This window comes from Phoenix dactylifera, unplaced genomic scaffold (genome assembly GCF_009389715.1).
Source record: "Phoenix dactylifera cultivar Barhee BC4 unplaced genomic scaffold, palm_55x_up_171113_PBpolish2nd_filt_p 000294F, whole genome shotgun sequence".
Classification (NCBI taxonomy): domain Eukaryota; kingdom Viridiplantae; phylum Streptophyta; class Magnoliopsida; order Arecales; family Arecaceae; genus Phoenix; species Phoenix dactylifera.
In genome coordinates, this window is record NW_024067773.1 from 367,528 (window position 1) to 391,313 (window position 23,786).

The following is a 23,786-nucleotide window of genomic DNA, read 5'->3' on the forward strand; positions in this document are numbered from 1 at the left end:
AATGACTTCTTCGAATTAGCTTGTTGATCCTGCAAAAGTATATTTTCATATAATTTAAATTTAATTCAAAAATCTATGAACAGTAATATAATCAGATAGAGATGCTATTTGGTCAAAAGGGCAGTTGTACTTCCACACCAATATCGTGTTCATAGCTTGTCAAACTTGAACCCACATGGCCGTTGAAGTGGTGCTGGTGCGCATCCAATCACATTTCGACTTGCCAGTGCACAGCCTTATATGGAAATAAAGTTTTTCTTTTGTCCCGTTGCATATCGCTTCCCATGAGTATATAGATGGATCTATCGTCATTTTAAAAAAAATTCAATTAATTCCGTTACACCTGAGTATGTGACCGTTCCAAAGACGGCCACTGCGATAGATAACGGCGTTAGCCGGAACTTGGATTGGGCCCCACACGAAGGGCTTTAGGAGCGCGGGTGGGGGAGAGAGAGAGAGAGAGAGAGAGAGAGGGGTAAGGGCAGTGGAGGCCCAGTTGGCAGGAGGGCTCCGACCACGCCCGCCACCAGCAGACCGTATATGCAGCCTTCGCCCAGTTTCCGGACACGTGCCGGTCTCTCTCTCTCTCTCTCTCTCACCGGGACCACCACCTTCCACCGGCCTCGAATGCGCTTATCTCTCTAGATCGCTTTCTTGCTCACTCGCTCTCTTTCTCTGTCTCTAAAGAGGAGGGACGTCCAGCATGTCCGACGCCCCGTTAAACAAATTCAAACCCTAAGTTCCTCTCGTCTCCCCTTTCCTATAAATACTCCCCCTACCCCACATTCCTCTCTCTCCTCTTTGTTTAATTTTCCAATGGCGACTCCAGCATTCCTCCTCTGGTCCTCCGCTGCCGCCGCCTCCTCCTCCTCCTCGCAAGAGAACAGAAACGACGGCGGCGCCTCCCAGAACGGACTCCCGCCCGCGCCGGATCCCATGGCCAAGGACTCCTCCCCGGCGAGGCCGAAGCCGAGGAAGGCCTCCAAGGCGGCGGCCCCCAAGCGCCCCCCTCAGCGAGGCCTCGGCGTAGCCCAGCTCGAGCGCCTCCGCCTCCAGGAGCGCTGGAAGAAGATCACCGAGATCGACCCCGCCCGCGAGGTCCATCCCTTCCCGGGCCAGCTTCCCGTCTACGAATACCCCGCCGCCGTCGCCCCTCTCGCCGCCTACGGCGCTCCGGTCCCCCCTCCCGCGCCCGCCGCCGTCGCCGCCTACGGCGCCGGTTGGGTGCAGTCGCCGGGGATGTGCTACATCCAGCGGTGCCGGCCGGCGAGCCCAGGACTGGGGGGTTACGGCGGTGGCGCCGTCTCCTCCGTCCGATCGGTGCTCCACGAGCAGTACTCGTTAGATCGGTACCGGATGGGGATGGGGAGTGGGGAGGGCCGGTTCCAGGTCGGGATTCCGCTTCCAGAGCCCCCTTCAAACCAAAAGATGCAGTGCTTCTCCGATCAGTGCGAGTTCTGTGCCCGGGTGAGCTCTCTTCTCCTTGTTCTCAACTCCAATCTACATTAGGGTTTCCATCTTTCTCTACCTTTCTTGACGTATTGCGATGGCGGTACACATCATGTAGAAGAAGCGTCTGTTCGGCGACAATCCAGGGTTCAGCGGAAACAACGGCGTGGATTACTTCGAGATGGATCTGGCCGCCGCTATGGCTGTTGATCAAGTGATCCTATGTCCTCGAAAAGCACACTTCCAATCTACTGTTCCATTAATGCATTCCCCTTGTTCGCTATTTTCGTTTATTATTTTTCTCTTTTCTTGAAATGTAGGAATCGCAGGGCTTGTATGGATGCGGGCATAGAAGTGGGAAAGCGATGATGGAGAGCAGCGAGGTGATCAAGGAGTTCGACTTCTTCCCCCAGAGCCGGAGCGCGTCTTTGGGACATTCCGAGTTCGGTAATCGGACGGCTGGAGATGCCTCCTCCTCCTCCTCTTCCTCCGCCGCCGCTTCTCCCAGTTTTGTCGACCTCTCTCTTAAGCTCTCCGTCTAAAAGGAGCCCCTCTCTTCTCTTCTTCAGCTTCTTGTTCTTGTTCTTGTCGTTTCTGTTGTTTTGTTCTTGTTCTTGTTTTTTTTTTTTCTCCCTAAGCTCTAACTCTGGTGCTCCTTGTTCTCTATGTGATTAATGTCAGTAGCTTTTGATTTGCATTTGCTTAATTATGTTAATGAAGTGATTAATTAGTTGCGGCAGAAAATGGAAGATTTAGGAGGAGCGGCCGTACGGGAGAAGAAAGAGCTGAAGAGAGAGAGAGAGAGAGAGAGCGGGAGATCTTCTTATTCGTAATTAAGTACGAAGGGAGTGAATGAATCCAACTCTAGTCCCAGACCACGGTTATTAATTAGCATGTATGCAACGGTGCTAATAACAAACGGTAATAAAACTAACCGGAGTTTACTTTGGTTTCCTCTTTAATTAACCGGCAGGTTAGGTGAACGCGATAACACTCGCGGTAATGCTAAGAATTCGATAACCGCCTGATTGGTGGCTGTAAAAGAGTAACACTACTAGAGTAGTTAGTTTTCGTGAAAGGGAACGGCTGTGGGTTTCGGTGCAGGGAAAAAGGGCGAGAGGCTGTCCTTCCAATAATGTTACAATGTTCTTTAAAGCGAGCTTTTAACTGGTACGTGTTATCGTAATGGATATGAGCATTTGCAGGAGGTTTCCAAAATATTTGATACTTGAATAGTTTGATGCAACTGAGAAACGGGTGAAGCATTCTCTGAGTTCGCCTCATTTTAAGCCTGAGAGGGGTACAGCCAAAAAAGCTATGTACATGCAAAAGAGGTGGATGGAAAAGGTTAGAGACCGAGAGAGAGAGAGAGAGAGAGGGGATGTGTGGGAGCTGCAGGGGGTACGGAGGGTGTCGGAGCTTCTTAGATAAAAGGTGGAATAAATAACATTTCTTTAGAGCAGTACAAGCTCCACGCACTTGTTTCTTCTCTCTTCTCTCTCTGACCGCGTGGTTTTTTTGGGATGAGTCAGTTGGTCGGGGAGTGAGAGAGAGGCTCCTGGTTGCCTCCATTTTTTAATGAGATTGAGAGGATGCCTGTGTGTTCTTTCCTTAAATTTTACATCAAATGGTTAGGATATTGCAATCAGAATCCAGCTAAATGTACAAAACGTAGCTGCTAAGAGAGCGTAGTATGATGTACGGCAGTGGTGTCTTCGATGGGTTTGCTTCGTAACGAGGAATGTTGTAGAGAACTCAAAGGGCTACTTAATGTATTCCTGGTTGTCTGAGCGTAGGGAAACAGGCCTGGAAGTATACGAACAAGTAGTGTGTAGGCTATGAGGAAGTGGAAGGAGAAAGTCTTAGAATATAGAGGAACTACCAGATGTTGAAATTTTGTTGGAAGGAAGATAAATTAAGAAAGTTTGAAACCATCAGCTAGAAGCCACTTAGATTTTACTTAATCACCCTAAGGCTAGAAAATGGCCTCTCCCTACCTTTGCAGGGCTGCACATTTTATCGTCAAGACGGGGACATTCACAGATGGTTGCTAGACTATGGAGCTTTGACCAAATCAAATTAATTCAAGCTTTCTTTAAATTAAGGTTTCCAGATATAACTCAAGCTCTTTAAGCAAATCTTGCACTTGGGGGTTCAGCTAATTTTTGGCTACGTGGTGCTAGATCAGGAAGAACTTATTAGTAGAAATTTTTAAATGTGGATCAACTTATAAGCATGGGCAATTTAAAGAAGTAGATATTGGTGAATTTTTCCCCCACAACCTCAATGCTAAAGGTCGTAGAAGTTGGGATATATGAATGGGTTTGGGTTGTATCTTTGACGTAAAAGAATAATTGTTCTATGCTGATATTAACCATTAGATTGCATTTTGCACATATCTCAAAGTACTCTAAACTTCTTTCTATTGAAGAATATAGTTTAGAAATTGCTATATTTTGTTGTAGAATAGTATTATAAAACAAAATCTACAAAAATAAATTTAGGAGATTAAAAAGATTTTGTCTGAATTGAGGTGTGTGATCAATACTGCGCTAAGAACGTAATTCGCCTCTTACGTGCAGATTTGCGGCAATCTCGTCCCTAAGGTACAACAATCTGGCTCAGCCCGATCCTCCTCTAATGAGTAGGAACACTGGAAGGCATAACCCAACTGACTCTTTCAGATGCTCAAAAAATTAAAAAGATAGAAAGTAGAAAGTTGAAGGATGGAAAAACTCTCTATTTGTGGAAGAAACTCTAGAAAGACAGAGTAGCATTGAGAGAGAGATCAGATTATATTGGATTAATCCTACAAGAATCTATTTATATAGTCTATTCAGAAGACCAAAGAAACATGGTGCTTCCAAATATATATAATATTTCGAAAACACCGTATCTTTTCGGAAACCAACGCTCTCTCGAAGAGTCATAACTCTTTTGAAAGAGGTGTCGAATAAAAAGTATTTTAAAGCATTTAAAATAACTAAAATTTAAGAGATAAGAAAATTTAATTTTTTTAAAAAAATTAAAACTCCAATAATCCCCCACGAAAGATTTAAAATTTTGAAAATCATAAAGTAGAATATTTGGGCAACTTATACTGTGCAATAGGTGAGGTGTCTTGTGGACTTGAACCTCACTTAGTGTTGATAGCATCTATCTTAAAGAACCATAGTGAATTAAACCTTGAACTAAGTCTTTTGACTTAGACTTCTACTTATCACATGCACAGTATGGATTAATTGGGTCTTTATGCGGTTAGCGCCATTTAAAGGCCTTGCATTTAGTACCTTGATTTTTTATGAGAACTTTGTTAGGGTTAGCCCAAACCCCTATTCGCGGCTTATAAAATAATTCTCACATAGTTAGTCCTCTAAGGATATGTGTGACCTATAATACTCTACAAATTTTCTATTTTAGACTCATTAAGAGTATAACTCAACTTTTCTGATATATTTTTGTCACTGATAAGCTCTCATCATAGGGATGGGAGGAAATATACTCTGAGAAATGTGCTTTGACACAATCACTTAATTAGCTTCGTTTCTACCACATTTAACCTCATTTATGGAACTTCAATCACAGAAGTTGAGTATCCATTGTCGGTGACACAATAGTGGGCTTAATCCCTATCCCCCTTGATGATTGTAGGACTCCACTCCTAGACAAACCCTAAATTAATTGATCTGCTAAGTTTTTCTCAGACTTGACAAATTCTAAAAAAAATGATATTACTTTTTTTGAGTTATTTTACAATTTTATAACGAATCTGAATATGCCAGATCATCTTTTTATTGGTACTTTTTTGGTTTATCATTTCTATCATGATCTTACCACAATGGATTGATATGGTCGGAACTGGCTTTGGTACTAAAGATAGCTAGCTCTAAGACAAGATTTTTAATCCACTCTGTCTCAATACATGTGGTATCCAGAGCCATCAATTCGACCTCCATGGTGCTTCGAGATATAAAAATTTGCATCACAACCCAAAAACTTATTCAAATTAGTTAAACTCTCTATTTTTTTTCAAATTTTTTACATTATTTAACCCCATTAGAGAATTCCAACTTAGCCAAACCAACCTCAAGGCTAAAAATTGTAATAGAGACTGTACATGCACTAATGTTATCTTAAAATAAATTCTTAGCATGTAAGATATTCCACCTTTATCTCACTCATGAACTGAGAGGAACTTTTCATAAAGAACTATAACATGTATTAGCATTTCATGATTGACTGGCCAGACATATGCAATCATGCTTACACTAAGAAATATGCCAAATAAAGTAATTTTATGATTTTTGCACGTTTTTCAAAATAGTAGCAATAGAAATTTTGGAACAACTAATCATATGTACATTTTTTAAAGCAACAGTAATTTTTGCATAATTTTTAAAGATGTAGAAAATTTCTGCATGGATTTTAAAGGTGAAGAAAATTAATTTGAACAAAATTTAAAGCTGCAGAAAACTTATGCATGGATTCTAAAGCTGTTGTAGCTTTCTACATAGATTCTTTTAATTTGTAGAAAATTTGTGCATAGATTTTGAAGATGCACAAAAATATTTGTACAGTTTTTAAAACTTGCAGAAAAATAGTTCGCGCAAAATTTAAAGCTATAGAAAATTTCTATATGGATTTTAAAGCGGCAGTAATCTTCTATAAAGATTTTTTAAATCTGTAAAAAAATTTTGCACAGACTTTAAAGTTACAAAAAAATTCTACAAAATTTTAAATATGCAAAAAGCTTTCGTAAAGATTTGAAAGTTACAGAAAATCTGTTTGCACTAAGTTGAGAGCAATATGAATTTCTTAAAAAAAATATTTTTTTCTTTTAGAAAACAACTTGTAAATGATAGAGTTAAAGCTATCTAATTCTATTAAACCAAATTAAATTAGATAAAAAATCAAATAGTAATTTCTAGTATTATCAAGATTCATGTTCTTAGACGATTGGAAAATATAGTTTAGAAATTGCTATATTTTCATTATAGAATAGTGTTATAAAAAACTACTAAGATAAATTCAGAAGATTGAAAAGATCTTTTCTAGATCGAGGCGTGTGATCTGCATTGTCCTAATAACGTGATTGACCCCCTATGTGCGGGTCTGTGGCGATCTCGTCCTCAAAGTGTAACAACCCGGCTCAGCCCAATCCTCCTCTAACGAGCACGATCGCTAGGAGACTTAAGTCAATCAACTTCTTCAGCAGAAAGTTAAAGGGTGAAAAAACTCTGTCTGTAAAAGAAACTCTTGAGAGGAAAAGTATCAGTGAAAGTGAGAGATCGGATTATATTGGATCAATCTCGGAGGAATCTATTTATAGACTTTATTCAAAAGACCAAAGAGATCTGATGGTTTCAAATATATGTAATGTTTTGGAAACACTGTATTTTTTTGAAATCAACATTTTTTTTATAGAGAGTTTGAAAGAGACATCTGATTAAATTTTATTTTAAGAAAATAAAACTCCAACACTTTTATCCGCATGCAGAGGTCTCGAGCACTATCCAAAGCACCCCACCACCCAGCGGACAAAGATGCATTCCGAGTTCAAGACCTCCCTTTATGATCCTTGTCTTCATGATGTTATTGTTGAAGTAGGAGGATCTTTAATATTTGAAACCGGTCTTGAAGCGTGAATTAACACTGCCCTTAAGCGAATTTTGCCTCCACTATGTTGCTGTTGGTGATCCAACAAATTCGCTCCAGGATACAACAAAATCGAAACAGAATCCTAGCTAGCAAAATTAGGATTCCCTAGAGTAACGGAATGAAAGATTTTGTAGAAGAAGTTATCTTAATCTGTGAATGACATTGGTAATTTATAACCCTGAATTAAACTCTGAACCAACACAACTTTTGGAACAGTGTCTGTTCAAAACATAACTGCTAGTGCAGTTATTTTGTGTAAAACGGATAAAAACTGCCAATATGAATTTTATTTTACATGGATAAAAGTGCCAAGTGCCAATCTTTGATAATATAATATTGGCTTTCCCTCCACAACTTCCCACCAAAAGTTACTTTAACATGTGTAGGATATGAATGCTTATAAAGCTATCTAAAAAAACTCTACACAAGTAATGTGGGACTAAAACCCCTCTCAACATTACACACTATTAAAAGGAAGGAGACTTCCAATAGTTATAGATAATGGATCCATAGTATCCCCTCGATTCATTTTAGCGGTCATAGGATTTATGTGTTTGTAGCCACATCAGTGGGCAGCTATATATGCAGATAAATATTATTATATATTGATAGTAATGCTACTTTTATCTCTGTTACTTTAATAAATATATTTCAAGATGGGCTTACGTGACCACTGATCAATGTTATGGCTGCTTCTTCTAGAGTTATAGGGGGTCCATTTAAATTAAAACCATCTATATAAAACATTTTAGGCTCATTAGTTGGTACATGTTTCTAAAAATTACCATAATTGTTGTATTGTACCCAGTAAAAAAATCATTATAATTGTAAACATTTATAGTAGTTAGCAGGCTAGGCTTCGACAACTTTTGTAAGGAGTTCCGGTGGTTAACATGCAAGCTTGTGAAGGGCCTATTATGCCCCCGACCTAAGATCGCAAGCCGGGAGTTGTGGCAAACACCGCATATTCATAGAAAATTTTCTCCGCAAGTATGCAAGACATCTCAACATGATATCATATACGAGCAGTGGAATAAATTTAAATAATTAACATTCAATTCTAATTTAAATAACTAAATTAAAAGTCTTATAAAACCAATGATAATCCAAAACCTTGCATCAACTCTAAAATAAAATCTAGTCTAAATAAAGATCTCAAAATTTTATCTATAATCACTCTCCCATGATAAATCTCTGAGTCAAGCTAGTTCTTTGAAACTGTAAGAAAATAGTAAGAACTTGTAAAATGAACTAAACGGCCCAATAAGCAATAAACACTTTAACTAGATAAATTAAATAATAAAATAATAATAATAATATGCTAAAATTAAAGATGCGAAGTACACCAATTCAAAACCAAATCGATATACTATCCAATCATTTCAAACTTTAAATTTTATTTATAAATTATTTTTAAAAAAATATTAAGATCATCTCGATGTTCATAAACTATGACCACTTTTGTACCCTGTGGCTGGGCCATAATATGAGCTCATCAAAATACCATCGTATAACCCCCACTAGCAGGATATCGATATACCAATGTATAACTCCCACTGGCAGGGTGTCGATATACCAACATATTACCTGCACTGGTAGGGTATCGATATGCTAACGTATAACCTCCACTAGCAGGGTATCGATATAACAACACATAATTTTTACTAGTAAGATATCGATACATAGTCTAGCTGTGAGTCTAAATCTATTTTGAAGCAAAACTCTCTTTCTCAAAGCATATTTAATATTCCAAATCGTAAGATACATAAAATTATATGACATCGAAATTAATTGAATATAATCCATATCGAAACCAATACATTCAATCAAAAATTATACAATATTCAAAAAAGAGGCATATATAATAATAAAATACTACACGTCAAGTTCATAAATCAAGAATAATTTGATTCAGAAAATATTTATAATTCACTGATAGATCTAAAAAATAAACTACATTACTTAACTTGCAAGTGCAATTCAATTAACAAATCTAATTAATTTCAAAAAAAATATTAAAATTTCATCATAATTATTTTAAAAATAAAAACCTTAAATTCCAACATCCTCACAAGGCTAACAAGCGGGAGTGCCTGGCATCCTGGCCGGTCCGATCAAGATGATTTCATCGAATCATGCTTGGACTAGGGCACAAATGGCTCAACAAATATCGAGGATGATCAAATCTAATAATATTTGGTAAGAATTAGGCTGGCTGACACGCCACCCGACGACCCTAGATCAGGACTCTTTACCTAGGTCGATCCAAAAATCACTAAGAGGCATACTTATGGGGTCCAAAAACTCTAGAGAGAGAAAGTCTATGTAGAGAGAAAAACTTTGTAGAGAGAATAAAAGAGAAAAAGTGGGGAAGAGAGAGGAGTAAACATAGCTCTCTCTCTAACCGAAGAAGAGGAGGAGAGGGTGGCTGCTGGTGGAAGATGGGATGTTCGAGAAACTACGGCCGGCCAACTGGTGGTCGGCAACCAGTGATAGCAGGCGGCCGACGACAAAAACCCACTCGAACACAAGGGTTTCTACCCCTTACATCACAAAATCTGGATATCTCGACAACCGAAGCCCCGACCATAGCTGCAAACCATCGTGCCAAATTGGGTGGAGACCTTGGTAACAAGTGTCATCGACCGAAATGATGGAATGATACTGCAAAAATCTAAAGAAAAAAAAGGTTAAAATAGAGCATCTGATTCTTGACGAAAATCCAGCGATCATCGGCTAGAATCAAAGCTTCCAAAGACCATGAAAGTGGGGGAGAAAAGTCAAGTAAAGGTTTTCATTTCTTATCTGCCTTCTCGGTGACGATTTGTAGTAGCAACGACGTCGGAAGTGGTTGGCGTTCAAGCAAAAAAATTAAAGAATTCCGATGATGACATCAATCTAGGACTTGGGCTCTCTGGTGGGTTAAGAAGGGCAACGAGACAAAGCTCTAAATAGAGCTAGAGAAGGCTAGAATCTGCCCCTAGGTCGAATTCCATCCGATAGGATCAGGAGGAAGAAGAGACGCTCATCATGAGTCCTCTTCCTTCTTCGCACGTGCCCAGCACGTCAGCCCTTTTTTCCCTCTTTTGGGCCAAACCTTTTCCAACTGGGCTAGTCAATTGGATCGAGCCCAATTTACTAAAAGGGTCATGTATTACAGGCCAGACCTCAATCCAGACCAAATTCATAGAGTAAGGCTAGGCTTCAATTTTGAATATGGAATTACTCTTGTTGTAGGATTCATTTTAAAGCAAGGTTGTTGCTAACTAAGACGATTGATGTATGCCAATCAGAGGACCTTGAGATGATAATCCATGAGGATGATATGAGAAATAGGAAAAAACTCAGCTGCAAGACGAGGATTGCTAGAAGAAATACGGTGGTTTCTTTGTTTTCAACAAAAGTAGATCTAGAAGCTAAAAGAAGATATCTTGAGCAATTGCAAAAATTAGGCTCATCGACATATATTCAGGGTAATGTAGGCTATCCTAAGTTTAGCATCTAAATTAACAACCCTGCACTTTCCTTGGCGTGTGAAAAAAATCTTAATTCAAGCAACTACAGGTCATCTATTTTATTAAAAATCATTGACGATCACAATCATGCAATATAATTTGTGGTATATGTCACGCCCCAAACCCAACACCCAGATCCGAACATGTAACATGGCTGCACACTTCCTAGGGTAGAACCCTAGAAATATCTAGGCCTGAAAATTTGTCATAACCTTAAAATCCGTAATCAAAAATGATCTCAATTCATATGAACAACAAAACTGGTCCAATTATAAAATTTAATCATCCAACCAGTATCAGTGATTCTCTATCTATTCATCCCTTTCTATGTGATCTCAACTAAAGCCCAATACCAGGCATCCTACAACACTGAAAATAAAAAGAAAAAGGGTTGTGAACTTTATAGCCTAGTAAGAATTCCAAACTGCTGCACCATTAGTAATTAGAAAATAATCAATGAGTAATACCAGATAAAATAAATATTGGATTAATACTCGAAAAGCTCATACAAATAACATACTCATTGTTGTGGTTCAAATTTGGCCTGAGGATGACCACACCGGTGGAGTTGAGGGAGCCGCCGGTGATTGAAAGGAGAAGACGGGAGCCACCTCCTGCGCGATCGCTGCGGACTTGCACAAAGCATCACCGGTGGTTCCGGTGAGGGCCCTCTGATGATCAAGTTAGAGTGGGATAAAATTAGTCCAGCCAAAAGTTCCTTAGAAGTTACCTGATCGAGCTATTTATAATCTCGGTGGAGTGGCCTAGGTGGCAGAGGAACTGCCGGCCCTCATCATGAGGGGGCGTGGCTCTAAGCCGTATGGTGCGCAGCTTAGGCTGGCTGGTGGCGTGCAATACTGCCTGTTCTTAAGAACGGTAGGATGTTGACAGTCACGGCAGGGCATGGCCGAAGTTGTCAAGGTGCCGTCTGACTGCTGAAGGCCGATTATGGAGACGTGACACGGTAGTGTGGTGAAGTACGGCCATGTAGGTGGGCGTAGACCCACACGTGGTTGCGGTCGTTAACGAGGTCGAGCTTGTTAAATAGTTGCGTCATTCATTTGACGTGGTTGGCTTGGCGGGTGCTGGGAGTAGCTCTGCTTCCCAAGTTCCGAAGCGTGCTCGGTGGAGCGCCCCGAGCTAGAGGGTCTGGGCGTATTGCTGGAGTAGGCGCCCCGAGCTTGATCGAGGTGGGTCTATTCACCGGAGGCCCACCGAGCTTGGTCGGGGGAGTCGGCGAGTATCTGAAGTTGGTGGAGCTTTTGGTGGAGTCCTGTAGGAAACTCCAGGCTCGGTACACCCTAGATTTAAAAATAAAGTTTATGCGAGGCGAGCTCGTAGCTCTTCATTCAATAGTGCGGGCCACTTTAAGACTTGCCCAGGAGAGCGAAATCGGAGACAAACAACCATAGATTAACTTAAGGATAGAAGCCTGCCCGAGGGCTTTAGTTAGCTCGGGAGCACAGGCGAGCTCGGGGGTGAACATCCACCTGAGAATAGAAATCCGCTCGAGGGCCGAGGCCAACTCGATATTTAGAAAACCACCCGAGGGCCGAAGCTACCTCGAAAATAATAAGCTTAGGGATAAACATCTACCTGAGAATAGACATCCACTCGAGGGTCGAGGCCAACTCGAGACTTAGATATCTACCCGAGGGGTCGAAGGCAACTCGGGAATAATAAGCTCGGGGATAAACATCTACCCGAGAACGAAAATCCACTCGAGGGCCGAGGCCAACTCGAGATTTAGAAATCTACCCGAGGACCGAAGCCAACTCGAGAATAATAAGCTCGGGAATAAACATTTACCCGAGAGTAGAAATCTACTTGAAGGCCGAGTCCAACTCGAGACTTAGAAATTCACCCGAGGGCCGAAGCCACCTCGGGATTAATAGGTTCGGGGATAAACATCTACCCGAGAGTAGAAATCCGTTCGAGGATCGAGGCCAACTCGAGACTTAGAAATCCACCCGAGGGGTCGAAGCCAACTCGAGAATAATAGGTTCGGAGATAAACATCTACCCAAGAGTAGAAATCTACTCGAGGGCCGAGGCCAATTCGAGACTTAGAAATCCACCCGAGGGACCAAAGCCAACTCGGGAATAATAGTTTCGGGGATAAACATCTACCCGAGAGTAGAAATTCGCTCGAGGGCCGAGGCCAACTCGAGACTTAGAAACCACCAAAGAGGCCGAAGCCAACTCGATAATAATAGGTTCGGGGATAAACATCTACCCGAGAGTAGAAATCCGTTTGAGGGTCGAGGCTAACTCGAGACTTAGAAATTCATCCGAGGGGCCGAAGCCAACTCGGGAATAATAGGTTCGGGATAAATATCTATCCGAGAGTAGAAATCCGCTCGAGGGCCGAAGCCAACTCGAGACTTAGAAATCTACCCGAGGGGCCGAAGCCAACTCGGAAATAATAGGTTCGGGGATAAACATCTACCCGAAAGTAGAAATCCGCTCGAGGGCCGAGGTCAACTTGAGACTTAACAATCCACCCGAGGGGCCGAAGCTAACTCGGGAATAATAGGTTCGTGGATAAACATCTACCCGAGAGTAAAAATCCGCTTGAGGGCCAAGACCAACTCGAGACTTAGAAATCCACCCGAGGGGCCGAAGCTAACTCGAAAATAATAGGTTCAGAGATAAACATCTACTCGAGGATCTTGCGGACGGGGGGTGCTTTTCCTCGGCTCCCCGTTGACGCCGCAAAGCATCCCGAGTCGAGCTCAAAGGATGACTTTGTAGATGCCCCCCACTCAGATCAGGAGCATACTTGTAGAATCCTGCGGATGGGGGTACTCTTCCTCAGCTCCCCATTAATGCCGTAGGGCATCCCGAGCCGAGATCAAAGGATGACTTTGTAGATGCCCCTTACTCAGATCAGGAGCGTACTTGTAGAATCCTGTGGATGGGGGTGCTCTTCCTCGGCTCCCCATTGACGCCGTAGGGCATCCCCAGCCGAGCTCAAAGGATGACTTTGTAGGTGCCCCCCACTTAAATCAGAGGCGTACTTGTAGAATCCTACAGACGAGGGTGCTCTTCATCGGCTCCTCATTGACGGCAGGGTATCTCGAGCCAAGCTCAATGGATGACTTTGTAGATGGAACCTGCAGTTGCAAGACCCTTGGGCCCTCACTAAGTCCTGCAGGGCGCCCCGAGGCAAGCTTCGGGAGCGACTTTATAAAGTCATCGGTATACAACTCGCACTGCCAGGACATCAAACATGCGCCGAGCTTCCTAGAATACTTGAGAGACGTCTTGAAAAAATTCTGGAAGATAACTTCATTAGATTTCGACCTAAGAGAGAAAGCCCTGACCTGAAGAAGGCTAAGGTCCTTCCTTGGGGGAGTAATTTACATCTGGGGTCACCAGCCTCGAGCCAGTGAGCGTGGCCTCTTCTCGGCCCCTTGGGGCTAGGGCGACATCAACGTGAGACTCATAGGCGGGGTTCCGAACTGATAGTGCCCACACTGGGGCGTCCGTCGTCGGGTCCGTCAGATGGTTCCGAAGTCTACCCATCAAGCTCCGCTCTGTTCGTTGACCCGCCAACGAACCGACTTAGATGGCCTTGGCGGACGATCACTTCGATCTTATCTCGGAGCTGATAGCAATCCTCCGTGTCGTGGCCATTATCCCTATGGAAGTGGCAGTACTTGCCTAAACGCTTCCGTGACTTGGATGGTTGTATCTTCGAAGGAGATTGGAGGTAGCCGCAACCCTCAATTTCCGTGAGGATTTCGACCCGGGAGGACGTAAGAGGAGTATACTCCTCAAAACTTCGGTGGGAGAGATGTCTCCCAGATTTTATAGGGGACCTGCTCCTCGATTGATAACACTCCTCGCGGAGTTCCGCGACCTGATCCCAAAGCATTTGGATTTATCGCCGCACTTCCTTGACTTTATTATCGAGTTCAATAGTTGATGAAACTCCAGCCGGATGAAGGGTTTGAATAACCATGGCCTGGGTTTGGACTTGCTAGGCGAGCAAATAAAACTGCTTTGGCTAGATTTGAGAAGTTTAGTCTGCCGGCAAGTGCGATGCAGGAGGTGGACTTTGGAGAGGGCAGTCAGGCGTTGATTTCCAGCTGCTCGATGCTTTTGGGGCCCCTTGGCTCATTATCATTGTGATCACGACTCAAGCCCTTCCTTTAGCGCCAAAAATGTTGTGGTTCAAATTTGGCCCGAGGGTGACCACGCCGGTGGAGTCGAGGGAGCCGCCGGTGATTGGAAGGAGAAGACGGGAGCCACCTCCTGCGCGACCGTCGCGGACCTGCATAAAGCCTCATCGGTATTTTCGGTGAGGATCCTCCGACGATCAAGTTAGAGTGGGGTAAAATTGGTCCAGCCAAAAGTTCTTTAGAAGTTACCTGACCGAGCTATTTATAGTCTCGGTAAAGTGGCCCAAGTGGCAGAGGCACTGTCGGCCCCCATCATGAGGGGGCGTGGCTTTGAGCCGGATGGCGCGCAGCTTAGGCTGGCTGGTGGCGTGCAGTACTGCCTGTTCTTGAGAACGGTAGGGTATTGACAGTCATGGTAGGGCATGGCCAGAGTAGTCAAGGTGTCGTTTGACTGCTGAAGGCCGATTATGGAGACGTGACACGGTAGTGTGGTGAAGTACGACCACGTAGGTAGGCGTAGACCCGCACGTGGGTGCGGTCGTTGGCGAGGTCGAGCTTGTTAAATAGTCGCGTCATTCGTTGGACGAGATCGACTTGGCGGGTGCTGGGAGTAGCTCTGCTTTCCAGGTTTCGAGGCGTGCTCGGTGGAGCGCCCCGAGCTCGAAGGTCGGGGCGTACTACTGGAGTAGGCGCCCCGAGCTTGGTCGGGGTAGGTCGGCGAATGTCCGAAGGCACCCCGAGCTTGGTTGGGGGAGTCGGCGAGTATCTAAAGTTGGTGAAGCTTTTGGTGGAGTCCTAAAGACGAGCTGACCTTGAGCCGAAGTGAAGATTCAGCTGATTGTCGTTGACGTTTATTGGGTCGGAACTAGGCGGTTCTTTAGTTATGGGCTGGACGATCCACATTTCCCCCTATCACACATAAGTGCTCATTACCATCTTTTCAAAGAAGCATATACATACATACATACATGCATGCATATATATATATATATATATATATATTTAATATATATATATTACATATATATATATATATATTAAATGTAACCAGTTGTTCAACAATAATTTTTTATGTCATTTTATCCATTTCTCATTAACTTAATTTTCATGTTTCTCATTGATTAACTTCCGACTTTGAACTAATCAAGATTATAACTCAAGCCAAGACTAATATAATACCACACGTAAGCCCATGGTAGCATCCCCATGTGTCAGCCCATGGTACTATAAAGATTTCATGTGTATGCCCGTAGAGCTATCCCACACATAAGCTTGTGAAGGCTATCTCCAGTGTCAGCCCAGGCGCTATAAAGATTCCACGCGTAAGCCTGTGGTGGTTATCCCACACATAAGCATGTGGAGACTATCCCCATATATCAGCCAATGGTGCTATAACGATTTCACGCATAAGCCCGTAGAGGCTATCCCACGCAGAAGCTCGTGAAGGTTATTCCATGTATCAGCCCATGGAAGGCCAGGAATTGTCCAACTTGTTTGGATTTATTGAAGCTTATGTAGTGTGTCCTCGTACAATTACGAGGCCTTTCTTACCCTATAGGGATCATAATCAAACGTCATATGACGAGGTTAGTCCAAACTATATTTTATTCATCTAATTTATATATTATTCTTGTCAAATCAGTTACCACTGATACAATGAATTTCTTTGAAATTCAATCATGTTCTCAATATCTGATACGTATAATAACTATACAAATATATTTGTACTGAAAATCATATAAAATATATCATTGTATGCCAAATCAAATTTATCGATGTAAATCTTACGATGCAAATCCAATGGTACAAACTAATAAACACACACACACACACACACACACACACACACACACACACACACACACATATATATATATATATATATATATGGTGGCATGCCTTAGTTCTATTTGAAAATTTGAAATTGGATTGTTTGGCAATTTACTATTGAGTTATTAGATAATTGTTCATCTTAGACCTTGCATGATCTCTAGAGTATTGCTCTGGGGTTTATGCGGCCGTGTTATGTGGCCAACTCAAGTGATGGATTCGGAGCATGACAGTATAAGATGATTAGCTTTGGAGACTAGAGAGCCAACCGAAGATCACCAATAAGACCTGACTTGATGGACCCAAAGCTGGTCCGTGCCTTTTTGATATTGACTAGTGGAACCATGCAGACATTCCAAAGTATGGTTTTTAAGTTCCACCGCAACCACTGAACTTTAGTAAAGTTTAGATGGCACTGCCTCTTGCCAATTTATGCATGGAGGAGGGATTCAATCCTAAAGGACGTCAACTCTCCTCCGGACCCTTGCTTCTTTATAATTAGGTTTGTGAGCATTAGGTTCGGTCTATATACTGGACCTGAATTGTAATCACCAAAAAGAAAGAAAGAAAGAAATCAATCTATCACTTACTGTTATTAATAAGATCTGTTATGTCCAAAACCTGAGGTTGGTTTTCAGTTTGGCTCACAATGAGGAGAAGTGTTTTGCTGGACAATCTTTTCTAAAACAGATTTTTAAGGCCTTTTCAGACCTTATGGAGACACAAGGCATTTTCCTCATCAAATTACATATATTTCATGCTAGCATTAATTTATTTTTCTTGTAATCCCCAATTGAGATTTAAGAAATGCAGGACATCTTGATAAACCACAAAGGTATTCATTATGGATACCAAGTATTTGATTTGTGAAACTTTTCTAAATGTTCGTGTTCACCTCTAGGCTTTTCTAGTCTCGTGTCAAAAAAACTAGACTCCTAAAACGTAGCACATGATAGGAATTCCCTCCATAATAAATAAAGCCTTCCATGTAAGGCATAGCCTTGCCCACGTTCAAAAATAAAAATGCTCAAGGAAAAAAAGATCGTGAACGGTAGGATTCGAACCTACGCGGGCAGAGCCCACATGATTTCTAGTCATGCCCGATAACCACTCCGGCACGTCCACGTCTCGTTCGGGGTTTGAAATTAATTAGTAACTATTTGTTCGAAGCCAGGACCTCAGCAAACGAGCAAGGAGTATAAAGTATGGAACTCATAGAAATAAGGGAAAAAAAAATCCAAAACGATGTGTACAGGCTCTAGAATTACCCTGTCGGATCTAAACTTCGAAAATAGCTGACTCCTTACTTTTGGTCAGAAAACATCTGATCCCTTTGTCGATGCATATAAACAGAGTAAACCCTGCGATGAACCAGTCTGTTTATATTATCTTGCTAGACTTCCGAGTCAGTAATATTCCTTGTTTTCCAAATATAACTCTCCACAACCTTTAGCAGATAACCATTCAATGTAAATAAGCTAGCTTGAATTCAATGAGATGGGGAGCTCATGAAAGTTCAGGCAATTAATTCTTCTGATACCTATTCCAAAACATAGGTGAGAGTGGGAAGCAGGCTTATCACCAGTAGCCTCAGACAATTGAGATAACTATCAGTGTCACCAAAGGCAGCTACACTTGAACATGATACAAGGGTAGATAAAATTGATCTAGCCTATAGCTGACAAATAACATGTTACAATAGCTCGGAAAGAAATTTAGCTTTATAATATGCTTTAGTTTAGCGGTTACCACATAGCCATTGTAGGTGTTCTGGCTTGTCATGTTATTCCCTGCGTCTGCATGCACGCGTGGGCAATTTTATTATATATGCATATCGATTCTAACAACCATCATCATACAGTGACATGATTTTATGCTTACCTCTATTATTTATACAAGTATATTTCTAGATATGGTTTACATGACTATTGGAAGATGTTATGACAGCTTATGACAACCTGAGTGATGAACGTATAGTGGATCATATTCCAAATATTTCATTAGAATTGATATTAAGAATCCTGTGGTTAACAGTCTAGGCTTTGATCATTGCTGATGGTTAACAGGCATAGCTTGGAATGGGCCGAAACTAGCTCCCATGCAATTCAATTGATAAAAAGTAAAGCCAGTATGTTTTGGTAACAAAGTAAAGCCAGTATTCAACTTTAGGACCGCACCCATCCGGCTTGCATGAATTGAAATGGAACTCATTTCAACTATTCATGCAGTGCTGTACAAACTACTCAATACTTTTAAGCTTTGAAAAAATATCTTTCCATAGCCGGCATAAGAAGCTCGTCTACTCTTTCGCCCCTGATATCATCTTCTTCATCATCCTTTCATACTTTTATTTTGTCAATTTCTATACCTTTCTGTACCGATTTTTTTTTTTAAAGGAAGTGTTCTCTCACTTCCTGTGTCTCATCTCAAAAATAGAAATGGTCTGAGGCTCGATCTGGTGGAAGATGGGATCTAGAAGTCAAAAAGAGCCAGCCCCTTCATAGTTATACGAAGTATACCCTTGCCAAGACCACAGATTACATATCTTAGTCTTGCCCCAGCTTCCAAACAATAATAAAACCTCCAGTACAAGTAAGCCAGCTTGAGCAAAATCAGATAGAGAGCTCAGGAAAGTTTGGGAAGAACTATTAACACCCACACCAAGAAATCAGTAGGTGTGGCAAGACGTTCATAACAACTAGCCTCAACGCCATTAGAAGGCAAAATGTTAAAACAAATTGCCTGAATAAAGTCTTTACAGTTCTGTTACGGCGAGAAGCTACAGCTCCCTAGAATTACATATACAGAGGGCTGGTTGTGCCCCTTCCCAAGTACAAATCCAGTGCCAGCCTACTGCTACCAGGTCCTGACTCGAAGCACTGCTTAGATGATGGGGTTGTTTCGCACCATCGATGCTTGTTACGATCTTCGTGAGATCTAGACAACAAAGTCCAGGCTGGTTATCATTGGAAAAAGCTTGCAACTCATCAGTTGGCGATCTACCGATCATAATTTTAAAATAATAGAGTGCTTCTCTGGGCTGGTACAGTAAGCTCATTTGACCATGCTGCATAGTTAGCTAGCTTAGATTTCATCAATGCTGTTCCAGTTGGGCTGATGGTACCAGAGGTTCCGAATGGCTACCACCAGTACTCCATGAGTGCTCACCACCATCGGATTTTCTTTCCATGCTGCAGAGCTCTGGTGACCTGGTTGGCATCAAGGGAGGCTTCTGGAGAGCAATAAATGCCTTGTTTCCTTCGCCGCTGCCCAAGCATATGGTGTCACCCCGGCCATGCCACACACCATCCTGGACATTGTTCATCTCCAGCGTTCTGGACTCCTGCACAATCCAACCCAACTCTGCTGAAGTTTGTATGGGCTCAATTATAGATGCTTCAACACAACAATATTGATCATTAGGGTTTTGGAAATTTGATGATTACCTGGCATAATGTACAGCAGGGGCAGATGAGATGGTTAACACAGTCATCTAAATAATTGTCGCTGCCCTGCGGGCAAACATTAAATATGCAAGAACAGCAAAAGAATACATGCATTAATAGTTTATACATATAAAATGGCTCCTATAATGTGTAGGGTAGCATTAGATGCCAATCACATTAACAGTTGAGACAGGAAAGAATTGTATTATGTCTAATGCAGACACCTGAGAGGCCGAGACCCATATATAAATTCAAACATGTTATATAATACTATCAGACTCTTAGTTACCATAATTGACTACAGGTGCAGGAGCGGGTGTAGGCAAGCAGATAATTCAGAAACACTTTTGGTCAGAAAGTGTTTAAGAAGTGGGTGTGGATTCGAGCTTCCAAGAAGATTTTAAAGTAGATGCATCGCTCTAGGTAGCAGGTTCTGGCTACTAATTCAGACGAGAACTCTACCTGCTTCCATACTCATTTAATAATGATTGACAGCCGAATGGAGGATATTTACAGCCCAGGGTTAAGTATCTTGAGATCTTCACCAACATACTCAATAGAGCAAATCTTCAGGAAAATGGTTTTGGGGGGCAGGGGAGTCATAACCACAAAACATCCACAACAGTAAACATGCTGCACATGCTGTTCTAGGAAAGTGAAATTAAATAATGAGGAAAAGTTGGAGACTAAAACCATAAAACTCATTGGTACTGTTAACTAACAAGTCGATAAAAACAAAAATATCAAATGCAGTAGCATCAGGGATGTGCTTACCCTTATGTTAAACTGCTTTCTCATCCTTGTCCGAAAATAACCGAGATATATTCCAAATGAGATGACAGAAGCAACACCGATAAATAGAAAGCTATGCTGCTTGGTCATACCAAAAGCAATGAGGTTGAACAGTACAAGAATTGCAAGAACAAAATAGACAGTTCCCTGGAGAAAAATAGAAATGTTTTCATGTCAAAAGATCAGAAGATCAGATAAACAGCAAGGTCATGTTTTACTTTATCATAAGCAAAATGCAGCAATAAATTGAGCTTAATAGTTACTATATCTTGACATGTGCTCTGCACGTGCCATAAGAATACATAGATCTGACCTTTTACAGAGAAAGAGGATGGAGGAGAATTGAAATATCTTTTCTTGATGGTCTGGGAAAAGCCAGCTTTCCAAGAGTTCTATTATTTTATTATTTTACAATTCCAATGATGTTGAGATTCTAGATTTCCCATAAGTAAAAGGAGGTATGTATAGGAGTCATTACATCAAAAGATTGTTCTTGAGAGAATGTCCTTCCATTTTAAAAAAGTCTCATGTTCTAATGATAAAAAATATTGGATTTTGAGTTGTGTACATAACAAAAAGGAGAGAAAGGATTCACACACTCTCTCCCCTCTCTCTATGCCGCAGCTTTCTTTGTTTTCGTGTATAAGTGAAACATGCTGCCTATTTGCCTTTGATTTGGGGAGGAAACGTGATTCTGAGGCTCTACTTATTGTTGGCTGCAGTTTATCAATTATTGTTCAATTGTCAAAAGAAAACAAATGCATATAAGAAACTTAAACCAATCGTCTGCACCTTGTTTAGCAACTGATCACCTTTTTCATCAGTGTTTCTTGGGCTAAAATAGCTTGATATCAATTTATTAGGAAAGTTAAATTATACACTCATGGATTCTACTAAGGGAGTTGGTATACGTTTCTTTGGTGAAGACAAGGGGTTAGATGTGGGTCTGCAGACAGAAAGGTGTATGGCCTACCATTTTGAAGGTAACATAAACTGACAAAGTAAGGGAAAAGATGCTCTCACAAGTTTCAAGGGCAATACTGCAACAACCAGCAATGGCTCAACACTCATATGAATGATTAAAATTCTTGATGTGTAAAGGACAGACAATGTGGATGTTTACAGACCACTCACAAAGAAGAGATTTCCAAATAACTTTTAGCACTAGGTCCAAGCCAGTGTAGCATGAAACATTACATAATTCCAGAGTAAAGTGGTGTTAACTATCTCTAGCCCTCTTGGAACTGGAGAGATTCCAGAAAGTAATTCTCTGCACTCTATATGATGCTGGATTGCTAGCTATAGGCCAGACCCTTAAACTGTTAATTAGAACTAGTATCACATCTACTGTGTTATTGATCAAACAGCATATTGATTCACTCCTAACTTGCAAATATTCTCCTACCTCCATCATGAAACGAAATGTGAAAAAATTATGGGTCAAAATGACATATAAAATCATTAAAAATATATCTGAGAGCAGGAAGCTCACCTGAAGAAAACAATATCCAAGTTTGGCTCTTCGCATGTTCCTCCCAAATCTATAGCACGGGCAACTGCAAAAACCAAAATTCTACAATCAAACAAACCAACTCTGTTCCATAATAAACGTCCATACAAGATATGTATTTTGAATTTATACGTTGTCCCAAAAATTTAGGGGTTTGAAAGGTAAAAAGGAAACAACTTTCTGAAAGTCTTCGTCTTGAATCCACAACTTCTAAAGCCCTCAACTCATCTTCTCCAAATGAGATCTTAGCACAGTAAGAAAAAGGTTATTAAAACCAGAATCAGCAGAGGCGGAGCTCACCATGCGGACTCGATCGCGATCCGCCGGTCCTCGAAGCAATCAAGGACATGTCCCTCCCACATCCGCTGCAGCCCATCAAAATCCCCTCCCTCCTCCTCCTCCTCCTCCTCCAACATCCCCATCCGCCTCTTCTCGACCGAGAACCCCTGCGTCTGGAGCGCCACGGTGGCGCAGAGCATGTCGAAATCCAGCACGGCCAACCCTTCCACCACATTCTCCCCCTCCACCGCTCCCCTCATCACCCTCTTCTCCTCCACCTCCGCCTCCGCCTCCGCCATCACTCACCAGCACTTCAAATCAAGAGAACTGGGGCTAGGATTAGGGTTAGACTTCGCCTCTCCCTCTTGTTCCTCTTCTCATTGGAATCCCTCGCCGCATTCCTCGAAGCAAACTCCAATCCGCAATAACTTTTCCCTCCCACATCCAATGACTGCTCCCCTTGGAACCCCTAAAAGCCTCGCGCTATTTATTAACTTTAATTATGATTATGATAGTTCAGAAAAGGTGATTTCTACGCACCAAAAAAAACAAGAAGAAGAAAGAAAGAAAGAGAAGGTGGTTTCAGATTAGACTTTAGAGAGATTCCTCCGAGCGACAGGGCGAGGGAGGGGAAGGAGGTGGTTGGTCGGCCCACTAATTGGAGGTGGGTCCCACAGTCTCAGCCATTTTTTACCGCTCGCGGCTCGTCCCACTTCGATCGGGTGGCGTCCTGCCACGTGTTCTTCCTGTAATTATTTAGCCGGCTCGGCCGTTCTTCCTCCTCGCCCCGATTCAGACGCGGCTCTTGGAAGCGGCGGGATCACTGGATTATATGATCACCGCCGTTTCGACGGTTATGATTAGTGGATCACGTAATTCATCGAAGGGGATCGGGCCGATATCGACCTTGGATTGGATATTATCACAAGTTCGTAACTTGTAGCGCGGGATACAGGGAGAGGATATAGGATATAACGTGTAGCCAATGGATTGGGATAGCTTTCCCGACAATCCCTACCTGTAGGCACGCTGTTCACGTTGTCCAGACACGAACCACCGATTTCCCGCCTCCCACGGTGGAACGGCGCGAGTACACCACAACTCGACGAATCCCATCAATCTTCCATGCTATTAAATCGATAACAGAGGGAGAGAAAGAGAGAGAAAAAAAAAAGGCGTTT

At 42.1% G+C, this 23,786-nt stretch overlaps 2 protein-coding genes and 1 non-coding gene across 3 annotated transcripts; 1 reads left to right on the forward strand and 2 right to left on the reverse strand.

The window, feature by feature from the left end:
- Positions 1 to 699: 699 nt before the first annotated feature.
- LOC103696046 lies at positions 700 to 2,146 on the forward strand. The gene is made up of 3 exons (XM_039117968.1): positions 700 to 1,467; positions 1,568 to 1,663; positions 1,770 to 2,146. The coding sequence occupies exons 1-3, from the start codon at positions 817 to 819 to the stop codon at positions 1,989 to 1,991; spliced, it is 969 nt and encodes a 322-aa protein (XP_038973896.1). The 5' UTR covers positions 700 to 816; the 3' UTR covers positions 1,992 to 2,146.
- Positions 2,147 to 17,621: 15,475 nt separating this feature from the next.
- Positions 17,622 to 17,703, reverse strand: TRNAS-AGA. The gene has a single exon. It is a non-coding gene; the product is annotated as a tRNA-Ser (tRNA).
- Positions 17,704 to 19,148: 1,445 nt separating this feature from the next.
- LOC103696045 lies at positions 19,149 to 23,180 on the reverse strand. Its single transcript, XM_008777545.4, has 5 exons — positions 22,627 to 23,180; positions 22,309 to 22,372; positions 20,799 to 20,963; positions 20,025 to 20,090; positions 19,149 to 19,921 (listed from the first exon to the last, which is right to left on the reverse strand). The coding sequence occupies exons 1-5, from the start codon at positions 22,902 to 22,904 to the stop codon at positions 19,673 to 19,675; spliced, it is 822 nt and encodes a 273-aa protein (XP_008775767.2). The 5' UTR covers positions 22,905 to 23,180; the 3' UTR covers positions 19,149 to 19,672.
- Between the last annotated feature and the right edge of the window lie 606 nt (positions 23,181 to 23,786).

Bases quoted from the DNA above. Each gene is read 5' to 3' on its own strand.
- LOC103696046 (XM_039117968.1), top strand. From the start codon at position 817: ATGGCGACTCCAGCATTCCTCCTCTGGTCCTCCGCTGCCGCCGCCTCC. The intron at 1,468-1,567 runs GTGAGCTCTCTT...CACATCATGTAG, and splicing joins AGTGCGAGTTCTGTGCCCGG to AAGAAGCGTCTGTTCGGCGA. The intron at 1,664-1,769 runs GTGATCCTATGT...CTTGAAATGTAG, and splicing joins CCGCTATGGCTGTTGATCAA to GAATCGCAGGGCTTGTATGG.
- LOC103696045 (XM_008777545.4), bottom strand. From the start codon at position 22,904: ATGGCGGAGGCGGAGGCGGAGGTGGAGGAGAAGAGGGTGATGAGGGGA. The intron at 20,091-20,798 runs GTAAGCACATCC...GTTTGCCCGCAG, and splicing joins GAAAGCAGTTTAACATAAGG to GGCAGCGACAATTATTTAGA. The intron at 19,922-20,024 runs GTAATCATCAAA...TGGATTGTGCAG, and splicing joins CCTGCTGTACATTATGCCAG to GAGTCCAGAACGCTGGAGAT.